The sequence below is a fragment of the Neophocaena asiaeorientalis genome, unplaced genomic scaffold (assembly GCF_003031525.2).
Source record: "Neophocaena asiaeorientalis asiaeorientalis breed wild unplaced genomic scaffold, Neophocaena_asiaeorientalis_V1.1 scaffold10, whole genome shotgun sequence".
Lineage (NCBI taxonomy): Eukaryota > Metazoa > Chordata > Mammalia > Artiodactyla > Phocoenidae > Neophocaena > Neophocaena asiaeorientalis.
In genome coordinates, this window is record NW_020172817.1 from 224,833 (window position 1) to 247,039 (window position 22,207).

The 22,207-nt window shown below is 35.6% G+C and overlaps 1 protein-coding gene across 2 annotated transcripts in view; it reads left to right on the forward strand.

Moving 5' to 3' along the window:
* The window catches only part of CDH18 (cadherin 18), a 323,052-nt gene that overhangs the window by 57,932 nt on the left and 242,913 nt on the right, over positions 1 to 22,207 (forward strand). For both annotated transcript variants that reach the window (XM_024741732.1, XM_024741733.1), the window contains exon 2: positions 11,044 to 11,338. In XM_024741732.1, coding sequence (XP_024597500.1) covers positions 11,044 to 11,338 — 295 coding nt within the window. The remainder of the gene's footprint in view (positions 1 to 11,043; positions 11,339 to 22,207) is intronic.

The following is a 22,207-nucleotide window of genomic DNA, read 5'->3' on the forward strand; positions in this document are numbered from 1 at the left end:
ATAAGAGCTGTGAGTTAGAGTTTTGTTCAGGGTCTTACTGAGACTGCCGTGGGAGACAGCCCCCCCAGTAACCCCTTTGAGGGGACTGCTCCAAAGGGATAGTGGAGAAGCCAGGATATATATGATTTTTGGCTAGGGAGTAAGTGCAGTCAAGCATACATCTTAGAAGTAGAGTTACAGATGTAGAAAATAAACTTATGGTTACCAGGGGGTAAGGGGGGATGGTTAAATTGGAAGATTGGGATTGACATATACACACTACTATGTATAAAATAGATAACTAATAAGGACCTACTGTAGAGCTCCTAATAAGGGACTCTACTCAATACTCTGTAATAGTCTATATGGGAAAAGGATCTAAAAAAGAGTGGATATATGTGTATGTATAACTGATTCCTTTTGCTGTACATCTGAAACTAACACAACATTGTAAATCAACTATACCTCAATATTTTTTTTTAATGCATACATCTTGGTAAAAGATTACTGTTAGTTACAAAGAACAGATATCTCAGGTAATGTTTTAATGTTTTTCTATATGTGAAAAAATGCAAGAATCTGGGTACATTAAAATTCATCCTGAGGTATACATCAAACTATCTAAGGGGCCTGTTTTTCCAAAACACAGAGTGCCTCATCCTGTTTTTCATCCTGAGCTCCTCTCAGGGTTCAGTGTCCCTCAGCGACTGCAGTGGGTAATGCCTTAATCCTTGTAGAACTGGGTGATGAACCACATTCTTTGTTTTACAACAGTATAATTACGTTTATCTGCCCATTCCATTTTTTTTCTACTTCCGTCATACCTTTTAGTCAAATAACCTTATAAAACCCATCTTACAATGTTATTGATCTTGCTTTAGTCAGTTGTCTAAGTTGATTTTTTAGGTGTTTTTTAAAAAATATTTACCTCTCCACTCTACACTTTTCGATCTCTTCATTCCTTCCTGTTAAACCAAGTTACCTCTGGGTATTATTTTAATATCTTGACTCTATTTTATAACTTTGTAATTTCTTTATTTCCTATTTGGTACACTATAATGTATCATGAAATTATTTGTGAGAATGTTAACAATCATATTTCATTTTTTCATAATATTCATTGAAAAGAGGTGTATTGGGTACTGGAAACATGAAAACAAATGAAATGTGGCTCTTGCCCTCAATGAGAGTCAAGTAAATTCGGAGAGTTGGGGAATTTCATTGAAAAAAAGCAATAAGTGCTGAATGACAGGTAAACAAGGGGTTTTTTGGCATCACAAAGGAATGGCAGCTTATTTGAATGAAAAGTTCAAAGGATACTTGACAAAAGATAGGAAACTACTTATCTCTGGGCAGATAAATAGAAAATATCGAGTTTGAAGGGGATCAGCTGTGGACAGTCTGGCTCTTTTGGAGCTAGACTATCTAGTTTAGTTTGACTGAAGTTTAGTATCCATGGTGGAGTGTGAAAAGATCAAGTTGGGCACACAGACAGGAGCCAGATGGAGGGGCATTCCAGCTGAAGGCCATGGGATGCTCTAAAATGAATTATTCAGGAAATGACCAAATTCAAATTTTATAAATAACACACTGAACTGTAGTGTGAATAGAACGTGGATGGAACAGAAACAGAAAGATAATAGGAGCATTTAGGGGATAACAGCAATAATCTAAGTTAGTGTGAGAGCATGAATTAACTCAGTGGTAACTGTGATGGAGAGAAGGGGGTGGAGGGGTGGGAGGTTTTAAGGAGGTGGAATCAAATAATTTAGAAAGTTTGAATGAGGAGAAATGAAGAAAGAAATCAGTATTAACACATAAAATTTCATCTTGAGTGACAGGAGAGTAGGATAGCTCTGATTATTCAATCTGATGATAAACACAACAGAAGATACAGAATGAGTTCAGGCTTGTAACTGAGCAACTTGGATTTTATGGTTTAAAAATTTCTGAATAACATTTCTATCCTTAGCAAGCTTAACTGAGAGGAATATCTGTGCACAATTGTAGACCGCATAATTTTTATTTCAACATGCAGAGTTATGTGGGCTCAGTGCCGTGTGGAATAACTTCATATTCCAGCACAGAAAAAACTTAGCAAGACAGCTCATACTGTCTTCCTCATTGATCCTCAATCCACAGTTTATTCCATAAAAAAACACTTCACTATTCCCATTTCTGCATTTCCAGAGTGAACATTCAATATTTGAGAGTTTTGCACTCTGTCTCCTGTGTTGAGTTAGCATCATCATGTTATTAAAATGGCCCTTTCCTTTAAAAAATATGTTATTCACTAACATATTCAATAACCAGGATATATTTGCTGACCTTATAACAATTTCCGTTGAGTGTTAGGGTTAAATCCAGAATGCAAATGCTTAAGGAAAAAGTTTGATGAGAATTTTAAAAAAATCTTGAAAATCATTTTCATCTTTTTAAAGAAATGGAGAAATACGTCTATAAATTGAGAGTCAGCACCCTTTTGGAAAATTTCCCAGCAACAGAAAGTTGGTTTCAACTCATGCCTCTATCAGAACATTGACTACTTTGTGGGTCTGATGATTTTCATTGCTCACTGCGCTAAAAATTTTTGTAACTTTATAGCTCTCTATGATTCGTCTCAGCATACTGCTTGTTACATAGTGGGGTTGCAATTAATTTCTCCCATTTAATTACATCAAATTGTTTTTTAACCTAGAATAAGCACAAGGCCAGAGGGATAGCTAAATAGATTTGTAGAAATCATAAAGCTTAGGTGAGGGACATATGAGATGGGAAGGGATACATATCCAAAAATTGCAAGACGGACTAAACATGCAGTTATGAGTAAGCTTTAGCTAGCAACACTGGGCAACTTAATGCAGTAGCCTGAGAGATGTGGCTGAATTCAGGACAGAATTTAGCATCCTGAAGCATGGCCATAAGAAAGACCAAATTCTTAAACATCTCAGAATGAGAAGTAAACAAAGATTAGAGGCCATGTGTGGAGATCAAATGGTACCTGAGATTTTCTAATTATTCTTACTGTTTTGAGAAACGGCTGCAATATATTATGGCTTTTCCACACAATTGACTTTAATAAAACCCAGAATCCTTGTTTAATAACAACAGCAACATTTATACTGAAAAGTAATGGATACTCATTCAATAACTTAAAACTGTGAAAGAAATATAAAGGAAAATTGACTAGCTCACTGCAGTGTAGCCTCTTTTTCTGTCTTCCCTCTAGTAAGACACCTGGATTATATCTTTCTCTAATTTTCTACTTGATCATGTTAATAAATAGGAATATATTATATATGTAGTTTTATTGTTATTTATTTTTTCTCTAAATAAGATCTTGTATTCTGCATTATTCTACAATATGATTTTCTCAATGGACAGCAAATTATGGATAGTTCTTCAGAGCTAAATATATTCACATTATTATTTTAATAATTCATAAGTTGTAAAACCATCTCCCTCCAGCTGAAACTTCAGATTTCTTTTGCCTCTAAAATAATCAATAATTATTATTTTCATATAGCTATCATTATACACAGGTGCTTAATTTTCCATTTTATTTTCTCCCCCAGGACACTAACATGCTTTTTTGATTGCTCTTTCGCAGTATCTTCTGGTCCCTCTTTTGAATTTTGAAATCCTACAGGTTTCAATCATCAGTCCTTCCTTTTTTTTTTTTTTTTTTTTTTTTTTTTTTGCGGTACGCGGGCCTCTCACTGTTGGGGCCTCTCCCGTTGCGGAGCACAGGCTCCGGACACGCAGGCTCAGCGGCCATGGCTCACGGGCCTAGCCGCTCTGCAGCATGTGGGATCTTCCCGGACCGGGGCACGAACCCATGTCCCCTGCATCGGCAGGCGGACTCTCAACCACTGCGCCACCAGGGAAGCCCTCTCTTTCCTCTTTAAATGTGGGTCTTGCATATTGTCTATTGTCATGTTTTCTGCTGACTGTCTGCTTTTCCCCAGTGGAATGAATGTAGGCATTACCTGGGCAGGGATCTCAGCCTGGTTGTTCAGTGATGGATTTAAGTACAGAGTACAATGACTGGCACATGGTGGACATTTCAAAAAAATGTTTGTAGGATGAATAAACTCCTCAAAGTGATTGATAGATCGAATGAGACTCTTACATTTTATTGTCAGATGAATTTTCCAAAGGACTGGAACAACTCACACTTCCATTATCTTTCTTTGCCCTCCTTTCTTAGTGCAATTACTGCTTTCTTAACGAGGAAAAGGGGTTAAAATGAACAGTGATGGCCAAATTTAAATGGGGATAAAATCACAGCACACTGGAATGTGTGGGCAGTGGTTTGGGTCAATATTTTTATGGAATTATAATAATGTTTAGTATTCTGTGAGGTTTTTTTTTCTTTAAAACCAGCTGCCAGAGCCACCCCTTTCTCAACTAGACCTTGACTGGGATATAAAAGAAGACATGAACTCTGACAGATAATAGGTACTCCTGTGCCTTATATATATATCTCCCTTCAATTCTAATCAGTTGGTCACTTTTTGAGGCTTCCCAGAAATTAATAGCGAAATTCTCAACCACTGAATGCCTCCTGCACTGCCCAAATATTTGGCGCGCCTGAATGGGGCTCTCTGAAGTAAAGCTGGTGCCTACGGAATTAAAACAATCTCAGACTTTATAGAGGTATTTTGTAGTTTTCCATCTTGTGTGTTAATAGCCCTAAGCTGTGATTCAGGGGTTATAATAGTTAAAAATGTGTTCCTTTCTGCTCCTTTTCCCTTCCTCCTTTTCATTCATTTGTTTCCTTTTCTAAGAATACCAATAAAGCAGTTAAAAGCTAGAAACTAAAATTCAACAAGTGGCCTTTGCATGTTTGCAGAGACCTTGGATGTTTCTAGTTAAACAAATGCAAACCTTGTTTTCTTACCCTCATCTAATTTCTTAACCTTTTAATTGATTAACATTAGCTTTGTGGTTGAACACAATGCTTTACTGCTACTGTTTTTAACATACCTTTTTTACGTATTGATGCATAATTAAAACTGATGGTTATGTATTCCTTTTTTTGCATGAAGAGGCTGATGTGTTAATTACCAATAGGCTGTTACTCTTCATGTGTTTTTTCTTCGCATCAATTGGCGCAGTGGTTGAGTCCGCCTGCCAATGCAGGGGACGCGGGTTCATGCCCCAGTCCGGGAGGATCCCACGTGCCGCGGAGCGGCTGGGCCCGTGAGCCATGGCCGCTGAGCCTGCGCGTCCGGAGCCTGTGCTCCACAATGGGAGAGGCCGCAGCAGTGAGAGGCCCACGTACCGCAAAAAAAAGAAAAAAAAGAAGAGTTCAATTGGATTTTGTTTTATCTGCTTATAGTTTAAAACATAACACATTCTGGAATGAGAGATGCATAATAAGTTTTAATGGCATGTCTTTCCTATGATCCTTACATAGGTCACACATTGCTATATAATATTTCTGACTTTTTCTACTGGAATTATTATTGTAAATAGAAGTTTCCTACTCATAAAAATGCATAAATTATGTAGTCAAAAATATCACAATTTTAAGTTAGTGAACTATCTTTATAATATAGCTTGAACTCCTAACTAAGAGCAACTTTCAAACTTAATTGCTCTGACACCATCTTCCTAACCTTTTAAAGTTATTCTTCCCCAAAGGATAGGATATTATCTCAGTGAGGAATTCTGCATTAGAGTAAAAGCTATAAATTTTTAGGTCCCGATCCTAATGTGGTCAAGGGTGAATAAATAGTCTTCTGAGGGGAACTCATGTGTGTCACATTAACTTTCTAAGTGCTGTGGGTTACTCCTTAACACTTAGGAAGAGATAATTTATTAAAAGAATGTCAGAGAAGTGTTAATTTTGCTTCACTTGGGTGACTATGTTTTCTTTCTGCATTCTCCTCCCTTTTTCTGTTCTTTAAAGAACAATTAATTAACCCTATGTTTTTATGTGATCAGATACACAAGGATTTTTTACTCTTGCTTTAGGACAGTAAAATAGCTTTCCTTTAGCATAAAAATATCACTCACTTTGCAAAATCTCATGACTCTAAAAGTATATTCCCACCACTGTGTGTTATGATAACACCCTGCTACTATTCTCTTTGTAGTATTTCTGAACTATATATGATGAAAATCAACTTTATCGTCCAAATATTTTTATATATTTAATGTAAAAAAGATAGAAATCTCTCAAATCGTCTAGTAGCTAGCTAAATTTACAATGTAATATTTTACTAGTTACTAAGTCAGTACTGCGTTTATATCCAGAGCATTCCTACTTTACATACTAGACTCCTGGTCTCTTTCATTTGATATCTCATTGCTGCCCACCCTCGAAGATAGCACATTTCTAGTCTGATTCTCTGTATAACCTGATTATCTGTATCTAAAAGTTTTCTCTCCATGTCTTAAGATTTCTACCTCTACTGCACTCATTACTGCTCATCCATTTCATTCATGTATTCATTCATTCACTCACACATTCATCATATTTTGCCTTATAAAACCTAATACAAAACATGTGTTCTTCCAGAATCTTAAAATCTACTTGTTAAGGAAAGCAAGACAGTGTAGCCAGTGGTTCCCCCAACCTCTGTTGCAGAGTGCATGTTGTTGTAAATAGAGCTAAAGATTTGAAAATAAATCCAATGGAAAAGAGGTAATCCTGAGGGTGGATCACTGAGAGGGTGGGACGAATTGGGAGATTAGGAATGACATAGATACACTACCATGCATAAAACAGAGTCTGTCATGCAGAGTGAAGTAAGTCAGAAAGAGAAAAACAAATACCGTATGTTAACATGTATGGAATCTAAAAAAAAAAAAAAAGTTTCTGAAGAACTTAGGGGAAGCACAGGAAGAAAGACACAGACATAGAGAATGGACTTGAGGACATGGGGAGGGGGAAGGGTAAGCTGGGACAAAGTGAGAGAGTGGCATGGACATATATACACTACCAAACGTAAAATAGATAGCTAGTGGGAAGCAGCCGCATAGCACAGGGAGATCAGCTTGGTGATTTGTGACCACCTAGAGGGGTGGGGTAGGGAAGGTGGGAGGGAGACACAAGAGGAAGAGGATAGGGGACATATGTATGCATATAGCTGATTCACTCTGTTATAAAGCAGAAACTAACACAACATGGTAAAGCAATTATACTCCAATAAAGATGTTAAAAGAAGAAAGCTAGTGGGGACACACTATAAAGCACAGGAAGCTCAGCTCGGTGCTCAGTGATGACCTGACCTAGATGAGTAGGATGGGGGTTGGAAGGAAGGAGGTCCAAGAGGGAGGGGCTATATGTATACATATAGCTGACTCACTTTATTGTACAGCAGAAACTAACACAACATTTGGAGTAAAGCACTTATACTCCAAAAAAATTTTTTTAATTAAAAAAAATCATATAATATAAACAATTAATTGACCTACTGCTACTGTGCTGGGTTTCCACTAGTGTTACATGGTAACTCTCATTTCAAGATTCCAGCAGGCCAGATGAGAGATTTTTAAAAATCCATTAATAAAGTGATCATCTACCTTAGTAAAACCCCTAAGCTGAGTATTATCAACAACTTATGTAATCCAAATACATAGTTATAGTATTTTGACATAACTTTGACTGTGTTGTACAGTAATAAATACTGGTTAAATACAGTTCACTCATTGTACTGCACATTTATTTTCTAATTAGACATAACTTCTGAAACATGCTAAATTATATGTTAATTCTCAAAACCTTATAAATGTGAAGTCAGATTCAAGTTTTAGAATCTAAAGCCATAAAGCTACTGACATTTATCTTTTATTTGAATTATTTAGCATAATCAGTATAAAGCACAGAGCATATAATTTTTTAACAGATGCTTTAGACTGACAACTTTACTACTTCTTTTACATATTTCTGTTTCTGGTTTACATCCATACGCCTATTTAAAAAAATATATGTATAGTTAACTCTTTGTAATGTGAACCTTTAATCCAAGACTAAATAATTTCAAATTTACCTCGCTAAAAATATAAAGGAGTATGTGAATATATCCTGAGGAAAGGAGTTAATTGTCACCATTGTTTTGTCTTTCAAAAATTAGTTTTTAGAAGGCTTAACCCTTGCCCTCAAGTGTTTTTAATTAATTATATTTATAATATATAGATTTATAATTTATATACAGCATAGCAATAGCTATTAAAGCGATCTCACCTTTTGTTAATTTAATAACACGAAAGTTCCAGAAAAGGTTTTAGAAACATTTGTTCAATGAATTTGTTGCTTTACTTGGCTGTGCTTTGGTCATGGATAGAGGCAAAGTTAAAGAATGTGAAACAGACTGCTCTATCGATGTTGTGTAGACGTCTGCTGCATAAATGATAAATCTTTTCTTGTAGGTGCTAAAATGATGTGTCAAGAGACATAAATAAATGAATAAATTCACTTTCATACATGCATGCAACTGTCTCTATGCAACTCATTTTACTGCTTCTTTTAGTAGTTAATTTACTAATGAAGTGTGAATCTTTGAAAGCTGTGTTTTTCATATTTTGTTAATGTATTTTTACTCCTTTTTACAAAAACTCCAAAAAAGCAGTTTTGAAATGATTTCATTGGTTGAATCTAGCTGAGTGATTCCCATCAGAATTTTGTCCCCGATTATGTCCTATGTGTTTTCAAGAAATAAGTTAAACTTTTCCTGATGTACTATTATTTATGTTTCAGATGCCTTCATTCTCCCATAAGAATAGTTCTTTCTTTATATTGTCTTTTTCTATATTTTATATTTATCTATTTGTAGCTGCATTGGGTCTTTAAAAAATTTTTTTTAACATGTTTATTGGAGTATAATTGCTTTACAATGTTGTGTTAGTTTCTGCTGTATAACAAAGTGAATCAGCTATATGTATACATATATCCCCATATCCCCTCCCTCTTGCGTCTCCCTCTCACCCTCCCTATCCCACCCCTCTAGGTGGTCACAAAGCACCAAGCTGATCTCCTTGTGCTATGAGACTGCTTCCCACTAGCTATATATTTTACATTTGGTAGTGTATATATGTCAGTGGTACTCTCTCACTTTGTCCCAGCTTACCCTTCCCCTCCTGGTGTCCTCAAGTCCATTCTCTAGGTCTGTGTGTTTATTCCTGTCCTGCCCCTAGGTTCATCAGAACCATTTTTTTTTTTTTTTTAGATTCCATATGTAAGTATTTTTTAAGGAACCTCCATACTGTTCTCCATAGTGGTTTTATCAGTTTACATTCCCACCAACAGTGCAGGAAGCTTCCCTTTTCACCACACCCTTTCCAGCATTTATTGTTTGTAGCTTTTTGATAATGGGCATTCATTTCTGATGCGGGCTTTCTCTAGTTTTGCCAAGCGGGGACTATTCTTCACTGAAGTGGGTGGGCTTCTCATTGCGGTGGCTTCTCTTGCTGTGGAGCATGGGCTCTAGGGTGCGTGGGCTTCAGTAGTTATGGCATGCGGGCTCAGTAGTTGTGGCTCATGGGCTCAGTAGTTGTGGCTCACGAGCTTAGTTGCTCTGGGACATGTGGGATCTTCCCAGACCAGGGGTTGAACCCCTGTCCCCTGCATTGACAGGCGGGTTCTTAACCACTGTGCCACCAGGGAAATCCCTATATTTTATCTTTTAAAAAATATCTTCTAAAATTTCAGAGACTTTAACATAAACTTTGAAAATTTTCACTTTACTGTGGCTAGAAACCAAAATGCTATGTGAACAAGGTTATATATTTTCAATGTTTGCAAGGGTCAGAAATGTGCAAAAAGTGAGTAGTTGAGGTTATGTGACCAAAAAGGTTTCATATGAAGGATAACTGTTCAGATCTCTTGGGAGAAACCATTCTTCAATATGCGTTTGCAATTTAAGAAAATACTGAGGTCGTTCTTAGCTAGAAATATAGCAGTAGTATTCATGGAAATATTTAACTGAACTTTGATGTTATAAGTTATAGTAAGATATTAAGTGTGAGCCATATGCAATTTAAAAGTATTTGCTAATATATAAATGATAAAAAGAGGCTTATAATTATCTTACCATTATTTATCTTTCTTGTTGAAATCCTCTGCTGAAATATTACTCTATAATGTCTCTTCAAAGAATATTTGATCATTTTAATATAATAAGTGAAATTTTTTAGTGTATCTCAATTAATTAAAAATTAGGGCCTACTTATTGATTAAATCTATTACTGTTATTTAAATTTTGAGTTAAAGTTTCATAAATTTTCAAGAAAGAAAATATTCTACCACAAGTTTTTTTTTAAATTCTAAATGTAAACAATTAATGTAGAAAATATTTATTTTTCCAAATTATAAAATTAATGCTTCTGTGACAAATAAGTGCCTCTTTTGTGGAATTTTTATTTCTTTTTTTTTTTTTGCGGTACACAGGCCTCTCACTGTCGTGGCCTCTCTCATTGTGGAGCACAGGGTTCGGACACTCAGGCTCAGCGGCCATGGCTCACGGGCCCAGCCACTCCGTGGCATGTGGGATCTTCCCAGACCGGGGCATGAACCCATGTCCCCTGCATCAGCAGGTGGACTCTCAACCACTGCACCACCAGGGAAGCCATTTTGTGGAATTTTTAATAAATAATTTGAATGTCAATTTGTCCTACAATATTTTTTTCTAATTTTAATGTTGGAATAGAATGACAAGCTATTAATTTAAAAAAAAATTCCTACAAGTATGGAAGGCAACAGTGATTTACTAGTAGTTTCTTTTTCTAGTTCTATTCTATGATGTAGGTAGTAAAGTGTGGATTTAGTAGAATGACCTCAAGAGTTATTGTTTTTCTTTTAATAATTATTGCTTTTTAATTGTTCTTACATCAATAATTGGATCTTAAACAGATCATAATAAAAATATCCACATTAATACTAAGTGGAGAAAAACTGCAGACCAATAGATGATTGTAGCAACACATGGGACACTGTGGAGAGAAGAAAAGTTATAGTCAAAACTAAGTATTAAATTATAGATAGGCAGTTTTCAGAGAACACAATGTGAAGTTGGAGTATAATTTTGTGTTAAATTATTCCATCTTTATTTACAGCTGCACTCCAATTCTGACAAAGGTGATGGGTCTGTGAAGTACATCCTTACTGGAGAAGGTGCTGGGACTATATTTATCATTGATGATACCACGGGTGACATCCACTCAACAAAAAGTCTAGACAGAGAGCAGAAGACCCACTATGTGCTTCATGCTCAGGCTATTGACAGACGAACAAACAAGCCCCTTGAACCTGAATCTGAGTTTATCATCAAAGTGCAAGACATCAATGACAATGCTCCAAAGTTCACAGATGGACCATATATCGTAACTGTGCCTGAAATGTCAGATATGGGTAAGAGAAATCATTTTTATATTTTGGCATTTAATATATTTTTGGTGATCCAAAAAGCATCTTTTGAAGACCAGTTTTTAAATTTTTTGGGGGTAGTGAAGAAATCTGAAGAAGTTCCAAAATATTTTCATAATTTCCTATGGCCTAAAGTGTTAAAGAATATTTGGCCTAGCTATTCTAATATTTATTAAAACAAATTTCTGAATATGTAAGTTTAAGAAACAGCTTGATCTCAGGGAAAAACAACCATACATGAGAAAACACTTGCAATTCTTGCTTAACTGGCATAATTATTTGACCATACCAACACATTCAATGACAATTTGTATAGATACAGATAATATAATGTTGTAAATCTATGTCTTTTATACTTGCAGGTTATGATCAAATTATAATAGTATTAATAGTACAAGCAATAGCTACATTAATCAATAAGCTTTGCAGATATCCTAAGCATTTACATCTCTTATTTATTTTAAAATGTATGATCACCCTGTGAAATATTTTGAATACCGCTTTAAAGCTGTGCAAAGTGGTGTACAGTATGTAAGTAACTTTCCCAAATTCTTTCCCAAATTGCTAGAAGAAATTGACTCTAGGCTCTTCTGAATGCAGAGCCTACACTGCGTTTGATAAGTCGTGATTGAGGTCTCCAGTCTTCTGATCATCAGGGGTTCTCCCACCACCCACAGATTTCCATGGTTTAGCTATTTTAGTTTATTTTTATCTCAGATGATAAATTTCCTAAATATAATTAAAATAAAGTTCAGCTGTGATAATAATATTTTTATTACCTCTGTGAGGCTCTCAGTTTGGATTTAGAATGTATATTTTGAATAAAGGTTTTACATATTTAAGTTTCCTGTATATGTATGGGTTTTAAATTAGGTATTATGGTCACGAATCAAATCACTCTGTGTAATTGGAGATATATATAGCCCGTGTACCGCAAAAAATAAAAAAAATAAAAAGGACATTATGTCCTCTTAGAGGATACAATCTAAGGTCAGGTCTCATACTTTTGTCCTTAAGGTGTGGCAAGGATTTTGGTCCCCAGCTCTCTCAGACCAGGAGTTATTTGGGAAAGGCATAACCTACCAGGCCATTCATGGAAACCTTACTAGTGTGTTACATGTGAGTTTCATCTGCCACATGTGTCTGGCCAAGGAAAACTAGATTGAGATCTGATGGGGTAAATTCTAGGTTGGTGACATTTTATATACACGTGAACAAAAATAAGCACTTCTTATCTCACAGAAAAGAAAGATATGACAACAGGGTGCATATGTGTCATATAACAGGTTAGTAATTTTTTGGTATGTATTGAACTCTTCCTGCATTTAATAGCTAAATACTTTTTAGTAGATCATAGACCTCTTGAGAATCTGATGAAAGCTATGGTGCCTCTACAGAAAAACACACAAAGGCATAGGCGTATATATATATATTTTTTTTTTTTTTTTTAATTTGAAATTTTTTCCAGTTTTATTGAGATATAATTGACATACAGCACTGTATGAGTTTAAGGTGAACAGCATGATGGCTTAACTTACATATATTGTGAAGTGATTACCACAATATATTTTCTTAACATCCTTTATCTCGTATACATAAGGTTTTTTAATTTTTAATTTTCAAGATTGCAGTTTATTTATTTTTTTTCATTTTAGCTCTCCTGAGATTGACAGATAGCTTCTGAAGCCGTTGGGGAAGCAAGTTAGAAAGAGAGACTAAGTTCTCCCTCTTAACCAGAATCTCAGGGGAGAAAGCCATTGCTAATCTGGCTCCCCAGGGACCAGAGTAGAATACAGGGTCCAGACTCAGAGAGCCTGTGGAACGGCCCAGAAGACACTCATGCTCATTGGTCTCTTAGGAAAGTTGAACAGCTCAACACCATTATTCCTGGCAGGTGAGAGTTTGTGTGAAAACTCCAGAACAGACTTCCTCCTAGCACCTTGTCAAGGGACTGACAGCCCATCTGCCAGTCCTCTTCTCCTATAATAGCGAAGAGCTCTATGACTCCGCCACTTGTGAGAATGTCACTGGTAAGGTACTGCCAGAGGCCAAGTAAGAACTCCAGGGAGTGCAAAGGAAATGACGGTCACCAGGGCAGACAAAGCACCATAGAGAGAAAAACGGGCACAGCAGTCATTACCAAGAAAGAGTATTGAACTGTAGATAATCAGAGCACTAGTGTTTTAAGGACACTGCAGAGAGATTTCTGTAACTCAAAGCCATGTTTTCTATAAACAAGTTAACAACAAAAAAATCAATGTATGCATTGAGGCATGAAGGGTCACTGATAAGACGCAAATTATTTTTCTGGAACTTAAGAACATCCTAGACTGGAAGAAGGAGCTAAAAATCAGAGGGCAAAACTACAACTATATGGCAATTGTGAGAAATAGATGAGACTTAGAGTATATGTTAATTAGACCTAGAATGTGAATAACACATGTTCCCAGAGAGCAGGAAACAGCAGATGAAGGAGAGGAGCAATAACACTTTTTCCTGGAGGTGAGGAATATACAGAATTCACAAGTTTAATAGACTTTCTGAGTTCCTGGAAAGGGTAATAGAATAAGAATCAAACCTAGGCTTTAGGAACTTTGCCAGGATTCACCTAAGGATACAGAGAAAATTTTTACAAACTTTCAGATATTTAAAAATTACCTATTAGGAAAAAATATTTTCACATCATGTTTATCACTTGAAATATTGGAAAGTGGTTAACAATTGAATACCCTTGTCAGCCTACAGAGTAAAGACTGAAACCCCAAATCCTTCATTCAGGCAAAACATGATTCATCTGTTAGCATGAAAGAAATATGTGGAGAAGGATCCAGAAAGTATATCATCCTCCCACCTTATCTAGAAAAAATATTTAGGAAAACAGTTGACATTGAAAATAGTTGAAATGAATCAGAACAGAGATTGAAAAGCCAAGGAAAATGACAAGGGGAGGAAAAAAGTTATCAGAAATGTATCCTGAAATATATACGTGTGAAAGCTAAGTGGGTACATGTGAGCCTGTTAAAGAATGCTGGACATTTAGGAATCATGATGTCTAAAGGAATCATTGCAGCAAAGGCTGGAGGACTTAGGAACAAGCCAAGACATTTCAGTCCTCATCTAGGACTTGGAGAGAAAGGTAGGAATGGGAGGGAAATACTAGTGAAGCTGACCCTTGAACTACACGGATGTGAACTGCGTGGGTCCACTTATAGGAACCTCCTACACAAAGGCCAACTGTAATAGGTTATCCATGGATTTTTGACTGCACAGGGGGTTGATACCCCTAACCCCCAAGTTGTTCAAGGGTCAACTGTATTCTTAAGTAATTTTATGGAGACAAGTATGGTTGAAGGAAAAATATTTAATGCCTGAAAGTAGTGGAGAAAAGGGACAAAGCAGAGTAGGCTTTCAGTTTCTTTTGTACCACAGTTCCACGCATGATTTCTGGTGAAAGAGTATGGCAAGCTTTAGGCTGAATATTGGAAATCATATTGTGTGTGTGTGTGTGTGTGTGTGTAAAAACAAATACATAAAAATCATTATAATAACATCTAATGCACATTGTAATATGAACATATGGAAGGTGATATAAAAGTTAGTGGAGTGAGAAACTCACTTTACACTGTGGCCTTAAGAATGAGTGGTATTTGCACTGCCTCTAATTTTAGAAATCAAACAAACAAACAAGAACAACAACAAAAAACTAGTAATGTGGTGCAGGACAGAACAGCAAACCATGGCAGTGGAGACAAATGCAGCCTGCTGTCTGTTTTTGTAAACAAAGTTTTACCAGAACAAAGCCATACCCATTCATTTACATATTGCTGTGGTAGTTGGGCTTTGCAGTAGCAGAGTTGAGTTTGCAGCCAACACTATGGCTCACAAAGCCTAAAATGTTTACTATGTTGCCTTTTACAGTAAAAGTTTTCCAACCTTTATTGTAAGGGATTTTAGAGAATGACCCTCTAATACTCTTGATAGACAGTCATCTGCTGATCCAGGGCAGTTAGTGTTCTGACAGCCCAGCTGACTATATACACATATACAAAAATATGGCATTTGTCACAAACAGTAAGATCATGCTTCTTCTTCCCTTTAGGTAAATGCTGTTAGTTATCCAATATTCAGCTTCCCCTTCCCTATTACTAAGAGAACTCAGTTTTGATCAGGGTGACACTGTGCAGAATTAAATATTCACCTCCTACCATACATTTTCATCTAAGAATGACCATGTGATGTAATTCTAGATGGTAGGATGTTAAGCAGAGGCAATTAGATGGAACTTCCAGGAAAGATATAGGTTTCCTGCCAAAAAAATCACACCTGGCATGCATATTTCACCCATCACCATTTTCCTTTCAATTGTTGCCTAAAGCAGATGTGGTACAGAAATGTAGCAGCCACTTGCAACCATAAAGATGAAAGCCTGTTGCTTAGTGCAGAAAGATAAAAGGGCCCGGAAGAATGATCCATTACAGAACTGATGCTCCTGGTCTGGTCTGTGAATCCCAAGAGCCTTCTTGAGAAAGTAAATCTCATCTTTTTAATCTATCGAGTTGGATTTCAGATACATGCAGCTGCACTGAATTTGAATTGATAGCTGGACAAATTCTAGGTTTCAGCATGAACCCGATAACCAAAGAATGGAACCCAATACTGAATCCAAAGGAGTGGCGAGTAAGGTTTTAGCATCAGAAAAGAAACAGTGATGCCAGTTTCTATTAAGTGTCTTGATTTGGGAATGATACAGAAAATCATCCCTCCTTTCCATTTCTACTATGCAATTGTGATGCTAGATGATTTTGCTATGGCACCAATATTTCTTTCTGCATGTGGTGAAGCTAACAGTTGATTTCAGATATCTAAATCATGTTTCCTATCAACTGTAGAATCAATTGGATCCATAGAAGTTCTGATGAGTGGATAAGATGACTACAATCAAATAAACATGGGGAAATTACGTTAGCAGGAGATTCTTAGGAAAAATAAACACATGTTAATTATACAAAAAAATCTCAAATTTCACTAGTAATTTAAGAAACCACGAAGGGGAAGGAGATAGCAATGTTCACCTACCAAGTATGCAAATGTGATAATTCACAAAATTGTTAATGTACAGAACAGTTAGCAGAAAGGTTGATTTTCATAGTTTTTTGGAGGGTAATTTGGCAATGTCTATCAAAATTTTTAAAAGAACATATATTTATTGTAGAAAGTTATTTTACAGATATACTGACATGGATAAGCAAAGATATAAAAGGAAGGATGCCCATTGTACTATTGTTCACAATAGTGAAAAATAGAAAACACACTTAAAGTACACTAATAAAGAAATTCTCAAATGAATGATTCTTCATATACTGATACCCTAGGCAGCCTTAAAATGAATGAATTTCAACTGTGTATGCTGACATTCAAAGATCCAGAGTATTTTAGTGAGAAAAAAGTTTTCAGAAATCCATGTGGAATAGAACCTACTTTATTTTAAAAAACGAATACGAGTTACAGAATATGCATACTCATACATAAGAAATATCTGAAGGAGACCCACACACACAGGTAAAAGTGATTACCTCTACAAAGAGTGTTGCATGTTTATTTGGTATGAGAGAAGTACATTATTCTTTATTAAAATAATATATACATGTTATTTATAAAATGATAATGAAAAGTAAAATGCAGATTTGTGAAAATAGACATTAATAATATTTACATTTAAAACTATACCAGTTCCCAATACTAATAATAGCTAACAATAGTGTGATAGGTGACAACAAAATTTTCCCAACCAAAGGTGACTGATAAGATCATTGTTTTTACCATATATACATTAATTGAGTTTTGAATCATCCAGTCATTAAAAAAAAACTGTATCCTTTAATCTCTCCAATTATTTCTGGAAAGAAGGAGAGAGAGAGTAAAGGCATTTAGTGTCCTAATAAATGTGATAGTGGGTAGTAATAAAATGGTAAATAAAACAAGGCCCCTAAATTTGAGCAGGCTGCAGACATGTAAACAGAACATTTCAATATGGTGTTTGATATGCAAAAAAATAGAGGGCCCATACAGTTGGACTGGGAGCCCTGCTTGCAGACTAGAGAAGACATCCTCTGAATCTTATATAATGTATGGGGCTTTTTCAGTTAGACAAGGAGAAAAAAGTGCATTTTACATAGAGGACACATGATAAAAAACACTCCTCTCTCTTCCCTGTGGGGTTGTATAGTTCAGAGTGTGTATGTGCGTCGCGCACCTGCTTATGTGATTAAGGGGACAGAAGCAGGATCATCATGCAAATGATGGATTCCCTGTAGAGCTTTGCAAAATGTGATGTGAGAATACAGAGGGGGCAAGAGAAGACAGCACCAGGGACCTCTTATGTGTGCACGATTTTATCAGATGACTGTTTCTTGTATATCCATTGCTAAGAAATGGTCGTGGAGCCCTCCAAGTAGTTGCTGGGTGTTATATTGCCAGTGAGCAAAGCATAATGTGGTATTATATTTCTGTCAGTGAGTAATAGCAAGCAGACAAAGTCTGTGGCATTCTGGATGTTTTCAAAAAGAAAGATGCAAAATAAACTGAAGTGGTTTTTGATGCATGTTTTAAAATAAGATTTTTCTTTATCTCTTAGATTTACATACGCCATGTAATTACAGCTATTATCTAGGGAATCATATCCCCCTAGAAGAATTTTGCAACCTTTCCACTATTGACATCTGGGACTGGATAATTCTTTGCTATGGGGCTATCCTGTGCATTATAGGATGTTCAGCAGCATCCCTGGTCTCTCTACTCATTAGATTTCAATAGCATCCCTCCCACCGCTGCCATATCGTGATGTCTTCAGACATTGCCCAAAGATATCTGGAGGCCAAAATTGCTCTCAGTTGAGAATCACTGCCCTAAGAAATATGCAAAATAAAAGAATGAAAAGATTTCAAAATAGAGGGCTTCCCTGGTGGCTCAATGGTTGAGGGACCGCCTGCCAATACAGGGGACATGGGTCCGTGCCCCGGTCCGTGAGGATTCCGCATGCCGCGGAGCGGCTGGGCCCGTGAGCCATGGCCACTGAGCCTGCGCGTCCAGAGCCTGTGCTCTGCAACGCGAGAGGCTACAATAGTGAGAGACCTGCGTACCGCAAAAAAAAAAAAAAATTCAAAATAGAAACATGAATGAGAGAAAAGATATTTGTTAAATTTCGAGTCACTTCCGAAGAGAATCCCATAGTGTTTAAATGCTCATGCCATATATTTTGTGACCAAAACCAATTCTATCTGCCCAGGTAAGCAATTTTCATGTTTGAGTATGTTACCATATTTAAATGGATACCATTATGAAAACAGTGAGGAAAACCATTGAATAAAGTTAGCATATTTGTGCTCACAGAAAGAAGAGTAACAGTGTGGCTACATGAGAGTCATTGTGGTGCTCGTTTAAATCTGCCTGTTTTTGTAGCACTGATTTAGAAAAGGACCATTTGAATTATGATGGGTGTCTAGTAAGCTATTGGCTGTCACATTGCTTTTTTAAAAACTTATCTAAAAATGTGATTGCCTTCAACAAAGTGAACATATGTGGACAGAATGACATTATAATATTCTGGAGGGCAAATGTAACCTGATAGGACTGTAAAGAGACTGGTACATATTTTATCAATACACACTTAACATTTTTTTGTTTTCTTTTTTCTCTGATATGTGGTTTATTATCATTCCAATCTTGATGACTTTACCACCTCTTACCGATTATTCTATAGAAGTACTTCTTTAATTTGTTTTTCTGTAATTTTATTAAAAGTCTGTGTTTTTCAAAGAGGGCATTAACCATGAGATGAAATTATTCCCTTTTTGGAGTCAGTGTTCGGGTGCATGTGTGGCTTTTTGAAAATGAAGATAGAATGAATAAAATCTTATTTGTAAATAGCATTGCCATTCTCAGATGGAAAGGGAACAATTGTCTTAAGACCTTTAGTGATATTATAATAATATATATTATTATCATTAAAAAAGCTAGCAAATGTTTATTTTTAATTGTGTGTATTGGTAAATCGCTTTTTTAAAAAATAATAGTTTTGTCTCTTCTATTTGTGTGTAAGTATACCCACATTTCTTCAATTCTAGTATTGCTTTTGCCTGGAATCAGAAGTACAAATTTAAATTTGGTTGCATTTCAATCACCTTAACTTTTCAAAAAATTGCTTTATATATGGAAATTGTTTCAAAGAAAACCATGCCAGATCACAGTCTAATTTGCTTGAAAATAAATTTCACATCTTCTTTGTTTTTCATGGAAACATATTTATAAGGAAATATATAAATCTCTACCTATTCTCTTCTATATGTTAATAAAATATACCAATAATTAAACATTATTTAAAATCATTTTTTAAATTGTAAGAGATTATAGGAATAATGGTTTTCAATTAATTGGAGAGAGAACAGAATATACTTTATGAAAATTATGAATATATAATTTATAAACTCTAATTTCAGTGGAGTACTAAAACTTAATTTGGCATATAAGGAGAAGATACAAGGTTTTACTCAATGACCCTTAAATTCTGCAAGGTTCTTTGTCTTTGGAGATGTATTAAAACATCCCCAATCTTTTTCATGTTTTCTTTGTTCCCTTCCAAGCTCTAAACCCCAGACCTGTTTCCATTTGCAGCTGTGTTCTTTGTTGCAAAGCAGCAACAAGAGACACCAGCTGTGCTTATTTTATTGTGCTGCTTGTTGGGGGAACTAATTTAATTCTTCCCAAACATCTTGGGAGCTTCACCTGGATATCTTCCAGGATTCTAGTAGCCATTTTATAATTATTACCCTGGGGCATAACTTCAGAATGAGATAATTTCAGTAAAGTGAAGCTAACACTGCAATTCTACATGGTAGATTAGAGTGCATATGAAGAATCATATAGAGCAAGTGGGGAATCATACATTGGACAAAATTTTCTAAGATCCATAAGTTTTTTCTTCTTAACTTCCTTCTCGTAACTTTTCTTCTGTATCAGTTAGCTTTTGTTTTGTAACAAACCAAGCCACAGTTTACTGGCTCAAAATATCATTCATTATACATGAACCATCAGAAAGGGAAATTAAGAAAACAATCCTGTTTACAATAGCATCAAAAAGAATAAACTACTTACGAATAAATTTAACAGAGGAGGTGAAAGATCTGTACACTGAAAACTATAAGACACTGAGGAAAGAAATTGAAGGAATCCAAATAAATGGAAAGATAGTCTGTGTTCATGGATTGGAAGAATATTGTTAAGATGTCCATACTACCTAAGGTAATCTACAGATTTAATACAATCCCTATGAAAATCACAATGGTGTCATCCACATAAATAGAACAAACAATCCTAAAATTTGTATGGATCCTCAAAAGACCCCAAGGAGCCACAGCAATCATGAGAAAGAATAAAGCTGGAGGCATCACACTTCCTGATTTCAAACTATATTATAAAGCTGTAGTGATCAAAACAGTACAGTATAAAACAGGTATAGATCAATGGATCAGAATAAAGAGCCCAGAAGTACCCTTGTATATATGGTTAATGAATTGATGACAAAAGAACTAAGAATATATAGTAAGGAAAGTATAGTCTCTTCGATAAATGGGGAAGGGAAAACTGGATAGCTACATGCAAAAGAATTAATCTGGATCCCTTTCTTACACCATACACAAAAATCAACTCAAAATGGATCAAAGACTTGTTGAATGTAACACTTGCAACCGTAGAACTCCTAGAGGAAAACATAGTGGGTAAACTCCTTGACATCAATCTTGGCAACGACTTTTTAAATTTGACACCAAAAGCAGAAATAAACAAGTGGAACTTTAGAAAGTCTCTACACAGCAAAGGAAACCATCAACAAAAAGAAAAGACAACTCATGAAATGGGGGAAATACTTCACATTCATTCTTAAGGCAGCATTTCAAGAGAGTGAGAGCAGAAGCTTCAAGGGTTTTTGAAGAGAAGGCTCAGAAGTTCTACTACTCTACTTTTGCTGTATTCTATTACTGTACATCACTTGAAACAATGTTCTGTAAATATTTATTGAATGATAATACGTTAGCCCTTTCCACCTACACTTATGTTTGGAGGAAAGAGTTTGTAAAAATACAGCCTCTTAATTTTTTGAACATCATTGTTTGGAAATCTGGTAAAAAAGTTTTATTGCTCTATGGAGTAATGATTCTTTTTATTTTCTTGTAAATAATTACATTTGTTTTTTTCAAGAAGCACCACAAAACCAATTTATTTTCTCACTTTTATTCAGTGATTGATACAATCTACCAGATTGCATTTTATGCTACTTCAGATTCCTTAGTTTCTCCACTTACTTTTTATGAAAGTATACTAGACTTGGATTTCCCCAATAAAACTGGTCAATTCATAATGGAAAGTACTTCACTGGAATAGATAAATTATTTCACCATAAGTTGGGTCCAATTTATAAAATTTAAATCTCCACATTATGTATTTTTTTTGTTTTTGGCCACACCATGGAACTTGCAGGATCTTAGTTCCCTGACCAGTGACTGAACCCAGGCCCTCTGCAGTGAAAGTGCAGAGTCCTAACAACTGGACTGCCAGGGAATTCCCAAATCTTCATATAATGTTTTAAAAAATATATTGAGAAATTATTTTCATGTATATGCTCCTCAGTGTAGGAAATGTGAATACAAAGCAAACCAATCAGTTTTGGCAATTCTAGATACAACTTATGTTCAAGTAAATGTAAAAAAAATATAATGGGTGAAATTTTCATAATGGCTAAAGGAACATTCTGGTGTATAAATTAGCTTTGGAACTTAATACTTCTCTTCATGGAGATAATGT